This window comes from Pholis gunnellus, assembly GCF_910591455.1.
Source record: "Pholis gunnellus genome assembly, chromosome: 3".
NCBI classification, from domain to species: domain Eukaryota; kingdom Metazoa; phylum Chordata; class Actinopteri; order Perciformes; family Pholidae; genus Pholis; species Pholis gunnellus.
In genome coordinates, this window is record NC_136529.1 from 3,556,752 (window position 1) to 3,570,784 (window position 14,033).

Consider the following 14,033-nt stretch of genomic DNA (forward strand, 5'->3'; position numbering starts at 1 on the left):
CATAATTAAAGTGAACTAAGTCCATGTTGACTTTGATTCACACGGGACATGAACAGCAGTCTCCTAGGTGAAGGCCCTGTTTGTTTGACCCTTCCAACCTCCCCGCCTTACGCAAAATGTCTCGCTCTATATTCTACATCAGTTGCTGCGAAGTCTAATAATGACACAGGAGCAGTTACATTGGAGCTGAAAGCCCGTTGAAGGGTGCCTCGGTATCAGACGCTGAGCGGCGCTGACCAAGCCTCTGTATTTGAGTAGTTGGGAGTGAGAACGAGTTTTGTTTAATGTGCGTTTTTTTCTCTTATTTTGGAAAGTGAATTACAGTCTGAACACTAGTGTCGGGAGGTGGAGAGAGACTGTGTAACCTTAACTGTACAAAAGTGGGATATCAGAAGCCCTGTGTCATTTACACACCGTTAACATATGTGCATTAGGAAGATATCAATATTTCATAGTTTACACATCACTGTTGTCATCGATACCGGTATATAACAGCCGCCCTCATGTCGCCCACAGTGAACACATTGACACACGCGTACATTGATGGGCACTGAATCCTTTTGACTCTCCTCCTCCTCCTCCTCCTCCTCCTCCTCCTCCTCCTCCTCCTCCTCCTCCTCCTCCTCCTCCTCCACGCTCTTCAGGGGACGCTGCAGAAGTTTGTAGACGATCTGTTCACAGTGATCCTCAGCACCAGTCGTCCCGTCCCGCTGGCCGTCAAATACTTCTTCGACCTGCTGGACGACCAGGCGGGAAAACACGGCATCTCCGACCCCGAGACGATACACATATGGAAGACCAACAGGTACAGCATGGACACATGAGGAGATGAGGATGACATTGTCCAGGAATGTGAGGGGTTCAAAGAGATATTAGATTTTACCCACGGATCAATTGTATTTCATGTTTGTAACAATGAGTTCCAACCACTTGAAGCTGGATGTTAGAAGGAGTTAGCGGTTCTAATGTTTCCTCTGCCTCTCCAGTCTCCCTCTGCGTTTCTGGATCAACATTGTGAAGAACCCTCAGTTTATCTTTGACGTCCAGGCGTCGGACCACGTGGACGCCGTGCTGACCGTCATCTCCCAGACCTTCATGGACTCCTGCACCATCGCTGAGCACAAGCTGGGACGGGTGAGTCCGGATGGGAGCAAAGCAGACTCTTCATGCTCATCACAACTGAGAGAGGACTGATTTAAACACAGTTGTTTGGGCTTTTCAGTCGGCTCATTTTCTACTACTGAAACAGAACAAAAGGCTTTTTCAAATACAGATATCATGGAAGACGAGAAGGAAAGGTTGAGGCTGTAATTGATGTTTGTTGACTTTGCCCTCCCTCTCTCTGGTGTCCTCCCCTCGTGTCTTTGTGACAGGACTCTCCCATCAACAAGCTGCTGTATGCCAGAGACATCCCCCGCTACAAGCAGATGGTAGAAAGGTGGGTTCAGACTCTAAAACCTACACCAAATATTATTTATAATGCATTATTAACTAACTGATGATGATGCATGATCTGTTTATAACACTGTATAGCTCTAAGCACTCATAAATATACATTTCGTTTTCTAACATTAATCATAACACACTATAGAGCATGTTTTAGTGAGGTCAAGCATCATAATACTTCATAACTAAAGGTCACTCACTGACATTTGTTTTGCAATGATCATAGTGTATTATAATCCCCATAGTTTACATCATAATCACTGTTCTAATGCATTATAATGGGATTAAAAATGACTAAGTGGCCATTGTTTGCTTTAAGTAAAGCTAATAATTAAATCTATGCAAAAATATATTTTCACTTTACTCAAAGCAAACAACCCCTTGGATTAATTTATAATCACATTATAATGCATTACAGCTATGGAGATTATAATACACTATGATCCTCGCAACAACAAATGGTCTGACCATCAATCATGAAGTATTATGGTACTTGAACTTAGTAGTCATTAAATGCTTTATTAAATGGTATGCTTATTGTTATAAAGCATTCTGAATGTCAATAAGTGCCTATGATTATGACAATTATACTATAAGTAGATTACAACGCAAGTATGTTTATAGTTCTCGGCTCATTTTCTCTACATTTCTTGAAGCTCTCTCTGTTAGTATGAGATGTGTTCTTCATCTTATTAAAGCCGTGTGTCTTCAGTCTGTCGGGCAGGTGAAGTTGATCACAGTTGCCTTCCTTGCAGGTACTACGCTGACATCAGGCAGACCATCTCAGCCAGTGACCAGGAGATGAACTCCGCTCTGGCCGAACTGTCCAGGGTGAGTGAGTGCAGCCTCAGCAGCTCGGAGGAGAGCCGTCCACAGACCCACAGGTGGACGTCTAACCAGCATGCTTTGTGTTTCAGAACTACTCCGGAGAGCTCAACTACCTGGTCGCACTGCACGAGCTTTACAAGTACATCAACAAGTACTACGACCAGGTGTGTTTATTGCTCAGTCAGTGTATCGTGGTGCAACACAGAGATGGCGTGAGAATGTGCTCAGTAAAGTCCGATCAACGGTGGCTTGCTTTACAGCACTCATTTGTGTTTACACCGAATTCTGGAGGTCGGTGTGAGATATCAGATGTCATTTTCTCAATATTTAGATGAGGCATTGCACGTAAAAATATTAGAATAACAGAGCCGGGGGAGGGGGTATTATTCTGAAAAGAAAACTCTGAATTTATGTGAAAAGTCTAAATAGTCTCTCAGATTAAAGTTTACTGGGGTAACACTAATCTAGGAGCAATGAAATTCAGACTCCAGATGGCGTTACCTTGGTTTGGCACAATTTCTGAGGATTTATGACTTAATAATTTCAGAGGAAATCAGTGTTTCTTTCCCATAAATTTACGACTTTGACATTTTTTTTTAAAGAACTTTTTTGGTATATTGCGTCTCTTCCCCGGCTCAGTACTTTATGTATTTCTTTACCTACAACGGCCCCAACACACGGTTGTAGGAGCTGCATGTTAGGCTGGCTGCTTTTTTCGTCTGAGAGAATGTGTTTCATGTCGAAGGAGGAATAAGCAGCTTCTTCTTCAGGCAGGTCTTCTCTTCCTGGCCACACAGTTGAAGCTAAAACTGTCCACTGACGTGAAAGCTGGTCAGGCGGACAGCCATGAGTTTTTTAGATGATAGACAGTATAGTATATTCAATATATTTGTTTTATTTGATGTATTTAGGTCCACCGTTTGGAGAAGGAAAACTCCTTTAAAGGGAAAATACAACTGCTACTTTTTTCTGTCAGTTTTACCTTATTGGTCACGTGGTTTATGTGTGTGTGTGTTTTTATTTGTAATCTTTCAGTACATTTCTGCTAACGGGAAGAATGCATTTTATTTTTGTGTCTCCACCCATCACTGTGCCGTCCTCAGATCATCACGGCTCTGGAGGAGGACCCCACGGCCCAGAAGATGCAGCTGGGCTACCGGCTGCAGCAGATCGCAGCCGCCGTGGAGAATAAAGTCACCGACTTGTGACAGAGGAGAACACCCAACAGAGCTGCAGCAAACGGAGCGGGCCGGAGAGCGGGAGGGGAATCTACAGACGGGCGCCCTGCAGGTTGAACTGAAAAGCAGGAGAGCAACAAACACTTCCTTCTTCAGGAGGAAGGGTTGGAGGGAAGGAGTCGTGGGGTTTTGAGGAAACGACAAGGATCAGAAGTTAACGTTGGTGTTGACTGAGGATCCATCTGTGACTTCAGTCCGGACACGAGAAGCATGACAGCACATGGACACGAACAAAGACGCCTGCTGTCCCCACGTTAACTTCATCAAGAGACACTTGGAGGTTAATCTCTACACAACGTAGCAGCTTCTCCAGCTGGTCTACAGTCAGCTGATCTGATCTGAAGACTGATCCCAGTGTGATTTTAATGTCACCTTTTCCCCTCCAAGTCCATTTTATGAAGCGGTACCTCTTATGCCTTGTGTGCTTCTCGCTGTTGTATGGTCAGAAGTCATTTCTTTCTTTGTGTGTGTGTGTGTGTATGGTGATGTGTGTGTGCAGTTATCCATATTGCCCTGGTTGTTGATCTCCACCTCGTACTGTCAAATTTCTGGTTCCTAGTACAAAGTTTTACCGGTTGTTATATTTTAGATGTTGAAACCTGAGCTTCAATATTATGTCTCTGAAATGGTCACAAAATAGTTTTGACGCCCCTTTTCTTTAAGCCAATCAGCGAGAGTTTAACAAGTCACTGCCACTCTACCTCAGCCTGTTGTGCTGCACCAGACACCAACACCACCGTGTTCATTTTCATCAGCGGCTCCGACTCGCCCTCACATCCACATACATCAAACCTGTTGGAGGTTCCCATCTGCGGCGGTACAGACCTTTCTAGTTTTTTATTTTCTTTCCTCCGTGTGAGATTGGAAATCGGAGCCTGCTCGTTGGAGCATTTTATTTGGTACTTAAACTGTTTACCGTGTTTTTGTTTTCTTGCTTTTATACTTATTCATGTGTCTATAGTGTACGAGTCACTGGAAAGATGTTAGAGGAACAAGCAAAAAACTAATCCTTCCATAAAGAAACTCCAAGGAGTGGAATCCTAGTGCGCACCGCAGTGTTTTGTTGTGTCAGCAGTTCTATTTTGTACATTTTTAAACATTCCTTTTAGGTTTTAAACAGCGTATTGAAATCATGGTTCGCCTTGTTCCACTCCAAGCCGGGGTGATGGTACTTGTTTGTTTTTTTTGTTGGTATTGACGTCATGGTAGGTGCACAGTTCTGGTATTGAACACAAGGTGGCACTGCTGGACGTGCTGGAGGTATGTATGGCATTTAGTTTTTACAGGTTATACATTGATTACGCTACTACTGGTTCAGTGGGTCGATCTTATCACACTGCTCCTCTTTCAGTTAGAGCACAGAGACAATTATGTACATGAGCTGATGTTTGCGGATGTTTCTTTTATTTAACTGAACAAAGACGGACAAGGCTTCCTAGGGGTTAATGGAGCTGTGTATGGTTAGACATTTGTTGATGCTGGATCTATTAACCCCCTTTCAAATAGTGTCCCACAGCACGGCCCTTTGTGGTTGGGGTCAGGGCTTCATGCAGGTTCATATGTAGGTTATGGTTAAGCATTGCAGAGGTTTGAGTGAATGCCACGGGAAACGCAAATTGACAGAGATTCAGACTTTGTGCCAACTTTGATGCGGTTTGTCAACGTGCAGAGAAGTCTCTGCTTAAAGTCAACAGGTTTTCATACCCAGTCCCCGGAATCAGTGACCAAAAAAAAGAGATGAGAATGTAGCCCTTAGGTTTATTACTACATTACTTAACACACAAGCAACTAATGACTGATGTGGACGGATGGTTTGTTTGTCACACACTGTCGGCTCAGAGAGGCGTGAAAGCTCAGTCACGATGAAGACAAGCCATTTGAGGGAAAACTAGAACTGTCGTTAGGCTGTATAAATTTGGCGATGTAGAGCAGGCTCTGCAAGGAGCAGTTTTAAGGATGTTTCTTATTTTGTGTGTTAATATCATTGTACATACTGACCTAAAAATGTAACTGTAGTGTTTTAACCTGTTTTAATAAGAGAAGGCGCAAATTCTCACAGATGCTGATGTAATAAAATATTCTTTAAATGATTTTTGGATTTCTTTGGGGGGAAAGAAATCAAAATGTTTGCATGTAAGTGAGTATCAGGGCTTGATCACAGCTGTGTTAATGGACAGGATGCCTCTGATGGTGAAGCTTGTCTGGGGCCAGATTATCTGATGCTATGCGTGTTCATGAGGCGGAGATTACCATGGAGACCAGGACGCTAAAATGAAGACAACCAATTCAATGCTTGTTTAACAAATACATCTCCTGTGTAGCCTCCTAATGACTACCGACCTGCACGCAGTGTATCGGTACGCAGCTGCAGCAACGGGATACAAAGCGAAACATTTTCGCCTGTCCACATGTTTAAATAATGGAAGGAATTGTCATTGTGGGTTTCAGTAAAAATTGTAAAAAAGTGGGGGAAATAATTATGAGATTATAAAAACGTGTTCTCGCGTGTATAACCGCGGTGACTATGACACATCTGCATTATGCTCCCGCATATCATCGCTACATTTGTAATAGCGCCAGAAAACCTGCACCACCGCACTCGACAAGAGGCAGCGTCCTGTGCCAACAAACACAAGGGTCCAAGATGGAGTAACGCTGAAGACAGCACAGTCGGGAATCCCACTGAATGTAATTTCACATTCAACCAGAAATTGTATCCGTCGCAGGTGAAAATCAGGACTTCCAGAAACCGTGGGGATATCACCGTCGTCGTTCCTGCTGTCAAGCTAGCTGTGCAGAACAGGTAACTACAGGCAGCTAGCTGGGCTGAAGCTAGTCCAGTTAGCGGTAGCGGCTAATGCTAATGTTTGCTACCGTTTTGACAACAGCTGTTGAGTAAGGGAGGTTGTCTCGGCGTTAATTAACTGCCAGGGAAGCAGTCACGTTTAGCATGTTGGTGTGATTCGTATTCTTCCTCAAAAAGCTCATCAGTCTAAATGAAAGCTTTCGTTGCTAACATTAGCTGCTTTGTTCGCGATGCTAATTTGAATGATGTGTAGCTAACGTGTGTGGTGAGCTACCAGCGCTCACCTGACCAGATCAACGCTAGCTAGCTGTTAGCTAAACGTTGTCTAACGTGAACCTGTTTTGTTACTTTGTGGCCGTCTAGCTGTGTTATTTGTTTTTGTTATCTGCATATCGACCTCTTAATTGAAGATAACGTCATATCACGCTCCGTTCTATGCTGAATACGGCCTTGCTTGGCAAAGTAACGACATTTTAAGAAATGATGCAGTTCAATTCAATGAGTAAAAACCAACACATTGCGACAGTTAGCAGTAGTAAAACCAGCTTTAGGTGGGTAGTTTAAGGCTGCGAGCTTCAGTTCATTCTATTAACATATGGATGGTGGAAACATTACAAGCTAAGAGGTCAGGTCTGCTCTCAGAGGCATGGAGAACATATGGGGAGCTATTTAAATACGAGCCCGAGGAATAGAGCTGAACATGTTTCAAAGAGCTCTTCAAACTGCACACTCATTGGTGTGTGGATAAATAAATAAAAAGATCAATGCGAGCGAGGTATATTTGTCATTTGTAGTCTAAGATGGCCAGCTTTGATGACAGTGGTGTCCTGTTTCATGTGGGTAAGTGATGCTGAGCACTGTTCTGCTTCATTACAGTCCAGAATGGAGCCAACAGAGCAGCCGGGCCCAGACTCTCAGGAGGTCAACCCTGTGTTCCTGCAGCAGCTCCGGGAGCTGGACATCCCAGAGGAGGCCGCCAAACAGGTGGGCCACATTTCCAGCAACATTCAGTGATGACTGGGACTGTTGCATTGTGACTGTGGTATAGCTGACTTTATGGTACATCAAAATGTCTGAAAGTGTACAAACATGCATACTTCATACTGTCATCAGTTACTCCCTTATTTAATGGGATCTCGATAATGCACACTACTTTTGAACACTGCCCATATTTGAACTGTAGCTCCCTGGTAGGGATTCATTCACAGTGCTAATCACATTTTCTATGAGTGACAATGGCACATTTCTACTGTGAACGACCCCATTGCTGACCTTGAATGATCAATACTATATAATGTGAACACTGCATTACTGGATTACTATTCTATGCTAAACGGTCCAATTCACTGCTGTTATATGGACAATATCATCTCCCCATCAAATTCAATTGTTCATGCTAATTGTCGTCTGGGAGCATTTCCACCATACAGAGCTGGAAGCTTATCTAACACAAGAGGGTGACTAATGCTGCATTATATCATATCATGTGAGGGGACAAAAGCATTTTATAGCTAGAATGATAAAAATCAATGACAAATGATTTTAATTATTATATTTGACTCCATCACCATAGCAACATATGGTCATGTGTGTTTCGTTTGGCGGTGCTGAACAGACTAGGCTTCTCTTTAATGTATCAGCATACAGACTGGCTTGGTTTATTGCTGTTACATCCAGCAGCTCAAAACCACCAATAGTTGAATATCCTAACTAATAATTCCGTATTAACAGAGCCGTGTGATTGAACCAATCACATCAATCACTGACTGAATGTATTTAATCAGAATCGGCTTTTTTGGCCAAGTATGCATGCACATACAAGGAATTTGGCTGTTTTTGTTTTTGCATCTCTCGCTCATTGCTTAGTTAATCAGCCAAAATGGCATGGCCACACTATCATTCACTGCTCTGACCTTTTTCCCCATTGTTTCTCACCACTTCAGGCACTTCTACACACACGGAACGTGTCTGCAGAGGAGGCGGCAATGTACTACTTCAACAAGCTGGAGAATGAGGTGCCCATAAGCTAGCCTTAGTCCCCACAGGTACACCGTGGTACTTTAGCCCTCGTGGAGTTTGTCCAGAGCCGAACCTCAGTGTCTCCTTTTGTCTGCTCTCACCTGCAGGAGGAGGGAGACGATGACCTTGTGTTCAAGATGGTGTTTGTGGTGAACATGGACCTCGCCATGGGTGTCGGAAAGGTGAGTCCAGCGGCGCCAATGTGGACTGTGTGGGCTATATACTGCGTTCAAATGCACGGCCCATCTTAAAGAACATGTCCTAATATTTAACAAACGTGGTTTGTTGCCCCACTGGCTACAAATATTGGAATGACTTTTAGCTCTTAGCCCTATATTTAATCACCACTATCTCTGGTCTAACAGTGAAAGCTGCTATAAGTGTTCTGTTATTTCACGAAACATGTCTTTAATTGCATTCGTCTGTAATTTTCCACGTTCTCCCAATAATTGATACCTAACAGGTTCTGAGTGGGAGAGTTTCTGCTCTTATCAAATATTGTCTTTAGCTTGAGTTTGCATTCTAATAGAAAAGAATGAAATGTTTTTTTTCAATGCAGTTATCTTTATCAAGTTTAGTAAGCAACTTGACTTGAACTTGGCCACAAGAGGCCCATGAAGGCGTTTTTAGTCTAGCTGTAAACAGATCCCTGCTGAGGTGTGAGCTCTGTGTTTGTGCAGGTGGCGGCCCAGGTGGGCCATGCTGCTGTGGGTCTGTACCAGGCTCTACAGGAGAAGAACAGCTGGAGGGAGATGGCCTGGAAGTGGGACCACAGTGGGTAAGGCCTGCACCGTGTGTTGGTAGAGAACATGTCACTTGTAATTTAAACAACCACTAGTGCACAATCACCTTCACAAGGAAAACAAAACGTCCAATCAGGAGGAGTTTAAACAGCAGCAACAAAAACGCTGTTCCGACTTCTCTGGCAGATAATATGGCCGGCATCTTCACATTAAAAGTTGACCACCAGGTTGAGCACAAAGCGTCACCGATGTAATCAAAGACTCCGCCCCCCTCGTCTCACCGCTGTCGTGCACTCTGTTACCAATGTTTCATTGCTGATATTAACATTTCTTTTACATACATCTTTTGTCCGAATTTATAATATAGTTGAATAATTACGTTATTGATGAAAAATAAATGCATTGTGTTGATACAGAGCCAAGAAGGTGGTGGTCCAGGGCACCAATGTGGCTCATCTACTGGAGCTGCAGGCCCTGGCCATGAGCCTCAGCCTGCCCACCTACCTGGTGCAGGATGCAGGGATGACCCAGGTGAGGGAAGCAACATTTTAGAGTTATCTTGTGTGTAAATGTCTGTAGGTATCACCAATATATTGTCAAATTACTGATACTCGTATATCTGGTTAAAAGGCGGTTGTGTCAGTGTTGGGACATGAAGACATTCTCAACCCTTCTTGTGTTGGGCAGGTGGAGGCCGGGTCCCGCACTGTGCTGGCCATCATGGGCGAGGAGGAGATGGTGAACAACGTCACTGGGAGTCTGAAGCTGCTCTGAGGGGCTCAACCCCACTGGGGGGAAGGCATTGCTCTGCAGTGCCACTGTGCATCCAGCAGAGGGCAGCGTTTCCCAGCGGCAGGCAGAGTCTTGGCATGCAAGCTTGTAACAACCTTTTAAAAAGAAAAAAGAAAAAAAAAGACCTAAAGAACAAGGGAAAACGAGACATGTCCCAACACCAGAAAACACACACCCTCAGCCATTTGTTTCCCTTTCATTCTTTGTCTGAGCCGCTTAGTCGGCCGTTAAGAGCAGGAGGGGAGACCAGTGGTTCACAGGGGAACGGGGCGAAGGCAGTGGATTTATTTTTCTGGTGACCTTTTTCAATCAGGCCACCTATTTAGAGGAGAGTCTTAAGATTAGAATCCTAATCAAGCTTCAAACACATCTAGTCTGTGGTCCAGTTTCAGATATGGCAAAGTAAAATCATGTATTTTTGGTGGCTGACCAATATTGTAATCATGCTTATTCAAGGGGCAGTGTACTGTAGAATAATGCATCATGTCATTATAATTAGCATAGCAGATGTAGTATTTACCCGTTTGATTCACTACTCCTGAGTGAAGAGTAACTTATTAACTCATAATGCGTGAACACTCATTTTTTACGTTGAAATGATTTTGTGTCTAACTATTCTCCCAAAGATCCCTATACTTTGAATACATTATGCCTGTTGGGGGCCATATAATGTCTAATCTGTGGTGTGCCATCTTAAACAGTATGCACAGTTACTGGACTTTGTTATATTGTTTTTATTTTCTTTGTGTAAAAAGAAGAAAATCCTCCATTTCTTTGACTTATTGGTAGAGTTTGACGGTGGGTGAGAAGTTGTGTGGATCCAAAATGTCATGTAGTAAAGGTGTGCGGGCCCAACTTTATGCACTCTGACTGCCTGTGGTGGATAGTTTACACTTTTAAAGTTGGTCAATTTCCAGCTCGACAGATACTTCTGTGTATAGCAATTCTTCTGGACCTGGTGAATAGTGGTGCGCACTAATAATCTTAATACACACAGAAGGATGTGTGAGCTGTTGTGTGTCTATGTTCTCACTAACAAATATTTGTGGGCATGAGCTGCCTCTCCCAGAAGTCTTAGCTTATTGTCAAAGATTTTATTTGTAACAAAAATCTTTAAAAAAAAAAGAAAAGACTGGCAGTGGCATGCACGCAATATGAAATGTACATTTGAACAGACAGTCGGAATCCCAAAGTTATGTCAATTTTAGTAACATGTCCACACTTTGATACCTCCTATGTTATACAGTCATTTATGTGAGTGCTTCAGACTATGGAGACAATTAAAAATGCCTCCAGATTAAATAACGAGCATCTTGAATCGTTATTCACGCACAAACACACATACACACACACTGCTCATGAGGGAGATTTGCTGGCAGTGGACGCATTGTGGGGGATGGGTTGAACGCAGCCATATTGCAGTGCGTGGTTATAGCACTGGCCATATGACATCGCTTTTTCACCGCAATAACAATGGCAGTATTGTGAATTATGGCCGCTTCCTTCCATGGGAGTCCGGCGGAGGGACGTGTAAACTGTCCTTCACGTATCACTCTAATGATGGTCCGTGGGAAGTGATTTAACGGAAAACAACCGGAGAAGTTGCTACGAAAACTGACGTGAAAGTGGCGATTTATAAGTGAAATGATAAGTACCGTCAAACATGAAGTCAATGCACTTATATGTGGCTCTTTTGGCTGCTATGGGGCGTAACGTTAGCAGTTATATAATTAATCGACTGTTAAAAGAAATGTATTTTGCCTCGATTGTGTCGACACGTATTTCAAATCCATGGAAAATAGTATCTGGTTGGACTAATTCAATGCTACCGTGCGTCGTTACATTTATCCGTGCTACCATTTTAACGGTCTGTCAGCACGTCCATCTCATTTCAAGGGACGGCCGACATTGTACGGACAATAGCAATTATACTACAACCGTATCACCGAGTTCACCTCATATGTATCCATACGCAAATGCAGCCGTCATTGTGTTTCCTAGTAATTATTTATGAAGCTCGGAGTCTTCAATAGTTTTCTGGAAGCCGCACATCCGCAACAATTGCATTACACTGCTGTCTAATTCCGTGGCTTGTAAGACCTGTGCAACAAATGACGTTGGCATTTATCACCGCAGCCAATCACAATCGCCCCCCACAAGTCTCATGACAGGACAAGAAGCCAATGGCGTCACTGCGACTATATGTTTATAAACAGAAGTCAAAATGATATAATTGTATCTTTTCAAAAATGTTTGTAAATCCAGTGTGCGGTAGCTAAGCTAGTGACTTTAAAATATTTAACAGGAAACGAGGGCTGCGTGTCAATTCTGTTCATCTAACTTTTATCATCACAACATAGGCTGCACTCGGTTTTTTTCGCCCGTTCTTTAAATACAACTTCCAGGAATAGTTTGTATTGAGTAGCTGCTGATTAGAAGTACTTTCGTTGTGTCGGTCACATTTTCAGTGTCTGCAAAGTGTGGGAATATAAGTAGGAGGGACCAGAAATAAGTAGATGCAACCCAGGAGCCCTGGTCAATTTCCCTGTCCAACCCCTCACCAGATGCTTGCAGAGCGACACCTCATACTCCACTCATCTGACACACCGGTAGGTGGAGCTGACCCAGCGGGCTAACCCTGCCTCTGGTGTCCCTGGAACTGGGCCCCAGAGACCCCGTGTAGCTAACGCTTGCTCATATCTATGAAAGCTCCTTCGACGTTAAATAGATGAATATAACGCTCAAATAAAAAACATAAATCCCACTAACGAATTCAAATGAATTCCATGGCATTCAAATTTAATAACGAGCATTTCCCGGAATCTTTGACGGTACAGATCCTTTGTTGGGTGTCAAATTGTCCGCCGAATCCAGCCACTCTCTCTTGCTCTGCTCCTTGTACGCCAACAGCACACGCATATTATAATGCAACTGAAAATTCGCACCCCTCCTCTAAACAGTGCCCGCCCCGTCTGACGTAGTTGACGGAGAAAAAAAAAATCGATGCTGTAATTTAGCTAAGACCTGCAACTATCGCGCGTGTGTAATATGACTGACACATTGCTGACGAATCATTGGCGAGAGGCGGGACATCGCAGCAAGGGCCGCCCAAGGAGAGAGCCCCTGCACTGTCGCCAGGGAAACCCCGTGGCGTGGTTGTGTGTCAGTTTCGCTGGGACCCGCGGTCGATGCCGGTGAGGAGGGGGATGGGCGCCTCTGCGAATGTAAGGACCCGAGACAGAATCAGAGCCCTGTATCACATACAGCAGCATATACCCCATTATAAATAGCGATAGTATATGTAATACACTAAAATACATGGATTTATCCACCGGGGATCTATAATAGACACTCAATGGATGCAGTGCACCTGAACAGGACAGGGAATTTAACTTTCTGTCTATGCGTGGGAGACACTGAGAAGTTTGTTTCCTACCCCTGGAGAGGGAGCTACTTTTAAGGGCAAAGGATACAGGAGACTCCGAGGCCGACCTACAGGCCTACTGGTCTGTTTGGATTTGATGTTGGGATACTCTAAGGACCCACTGTACATGCGTTTGCCTTGCTTGTTCAAGTTTGGAATGCCTCTTTAGGTGAGTACTTTTAATTCGTGTTCATTGTTAATATCACCCTCTATAGATGGAGGCAGTAACTCAAATGTTAACATAAGTAATGTTATTACAGACATAGTGCTCCATGTTTTCAGTCAACCAAACATAGCTATGAAGCTAACGTTAACCAACTTGGCTTACTACTTAGCGTCCACTTATGTTTATTAGAACAAGTTGGTTGATCTTTCCACTTTAAAGTGACTTGCTTGGCTAAAAGGCTCCATGTTGATAGTCTGCCTTGCAGGGCTGCTCTTAGCTGTGTCTGGACTGATCTTCCATGACTTTTTGATCAGCTCCTCGTGTTGTTTTTTGGTAGCTAGCTTGTAAGTCTGGGAATTCATCACATTACTAGTTTATAAAAGCGAACATTACAACATTATTTCAAGCAACCGTGTCCCAAAAGCTCTCAACACCATAATGCAAGTTTCCAAGAGTTTGACTCGTGTAACGTTTAGTCCATTAAGGGTGCCCTCAGTTCAGTTTTTATCTCAGTTTTCATACCAGGAATGATCCAGTAATACATGGCTATGGCTTTAAAGTTGACTGCACT

The 14,033-nt window shown here is 43.6% G+C and overlaps 2 protein-coding genes across 2 annotated transcripts in view; both read left to right on the top strand.

Moving 5' to 3' along the window:
- Positions 1-5,571, top strand: part of plxnb1b (plexin b1b) — a 95,725-nt gene extending 90,154 nt beyond the window's left edge. Inside the window, exons 35-40 of the mRNA XM_079185120.1 lie at positions 645-805; positions 987-1,134; positions 1,374-1,438; positions 2,202-2,277; positions 2,364-2,438; positions 3,378-5,571. Of these exons, the coding sequence (XP_079041246.1) occupies positions 645-805; positions 987-1,134; positions 1,374-1,438; positions 2,202-2,277; positions 2,364-2,438; positions 3,378-3,482 (630 nt within the window). The 3' untranslated portion in view covers positions 3,483-5,571. The remainder of the gene's footprint in view (positions 1-644; positions 806-986; positions 1,135-1,373; positions 1,439-2,201; positions 2,278-2,363; positions 2,439-3,377) is intronic.
- A 531-nt stretch (positions 5,572-6,102) lies between these two features.
- On the top strand, positions 6,103-11,010 carry LOC306715773 (putative peptidyl-tRNA hydrolase 2). The gene is made up of 7 exons (XM_079186242.1): positions 6,103-6,315; positions 7,195-7,302; positions 8,262-8,333; positions 8,445-8,519; positions 9,018-9,115; positions 9,497-9,611; positions 9,768-11,010. Exons 2-7 carry the CDS (start codon positions 7,201-7,203, stop codon positions 9,852-9,854), a joined length of 549 nt encoding a protein of 182 aa, XP_079042368.1. The 5' UTR covers positions 6,103-6,315; positions 7,195-7,200; the 3' UTR covers positions 9,855-11,010.
- The last annotated feature ends 3,023 nt before the right edge of the window (positions 11,011-14,033 follow it).

Bases quoted from the DNA above. Each gene is read 5' to 3' on its own strand.
- LOC306715773 (XM_079186242.1), top strand. From the start codon at position 7,201: ATGGAGCCAACAGAGCAGCCGGGCCCAGACTCTCAGGAGGTCAACCCT. The intron at 8,520-9,017 runs GTGAGTCCAGCG...GTGTTTGTGCAG, and splicing joins TCGCCATGGGTGTCGGAAAG to GTGGCGGCCCAGGTGGGCCA. The intron at 9,116-9,496 runs GTAAGGCCTGCA...GTGTTGATACAG, and splicing joins TGGAAGTGGGACCACAGTGG to AGCCAAGAAGGTGGTGGTCC.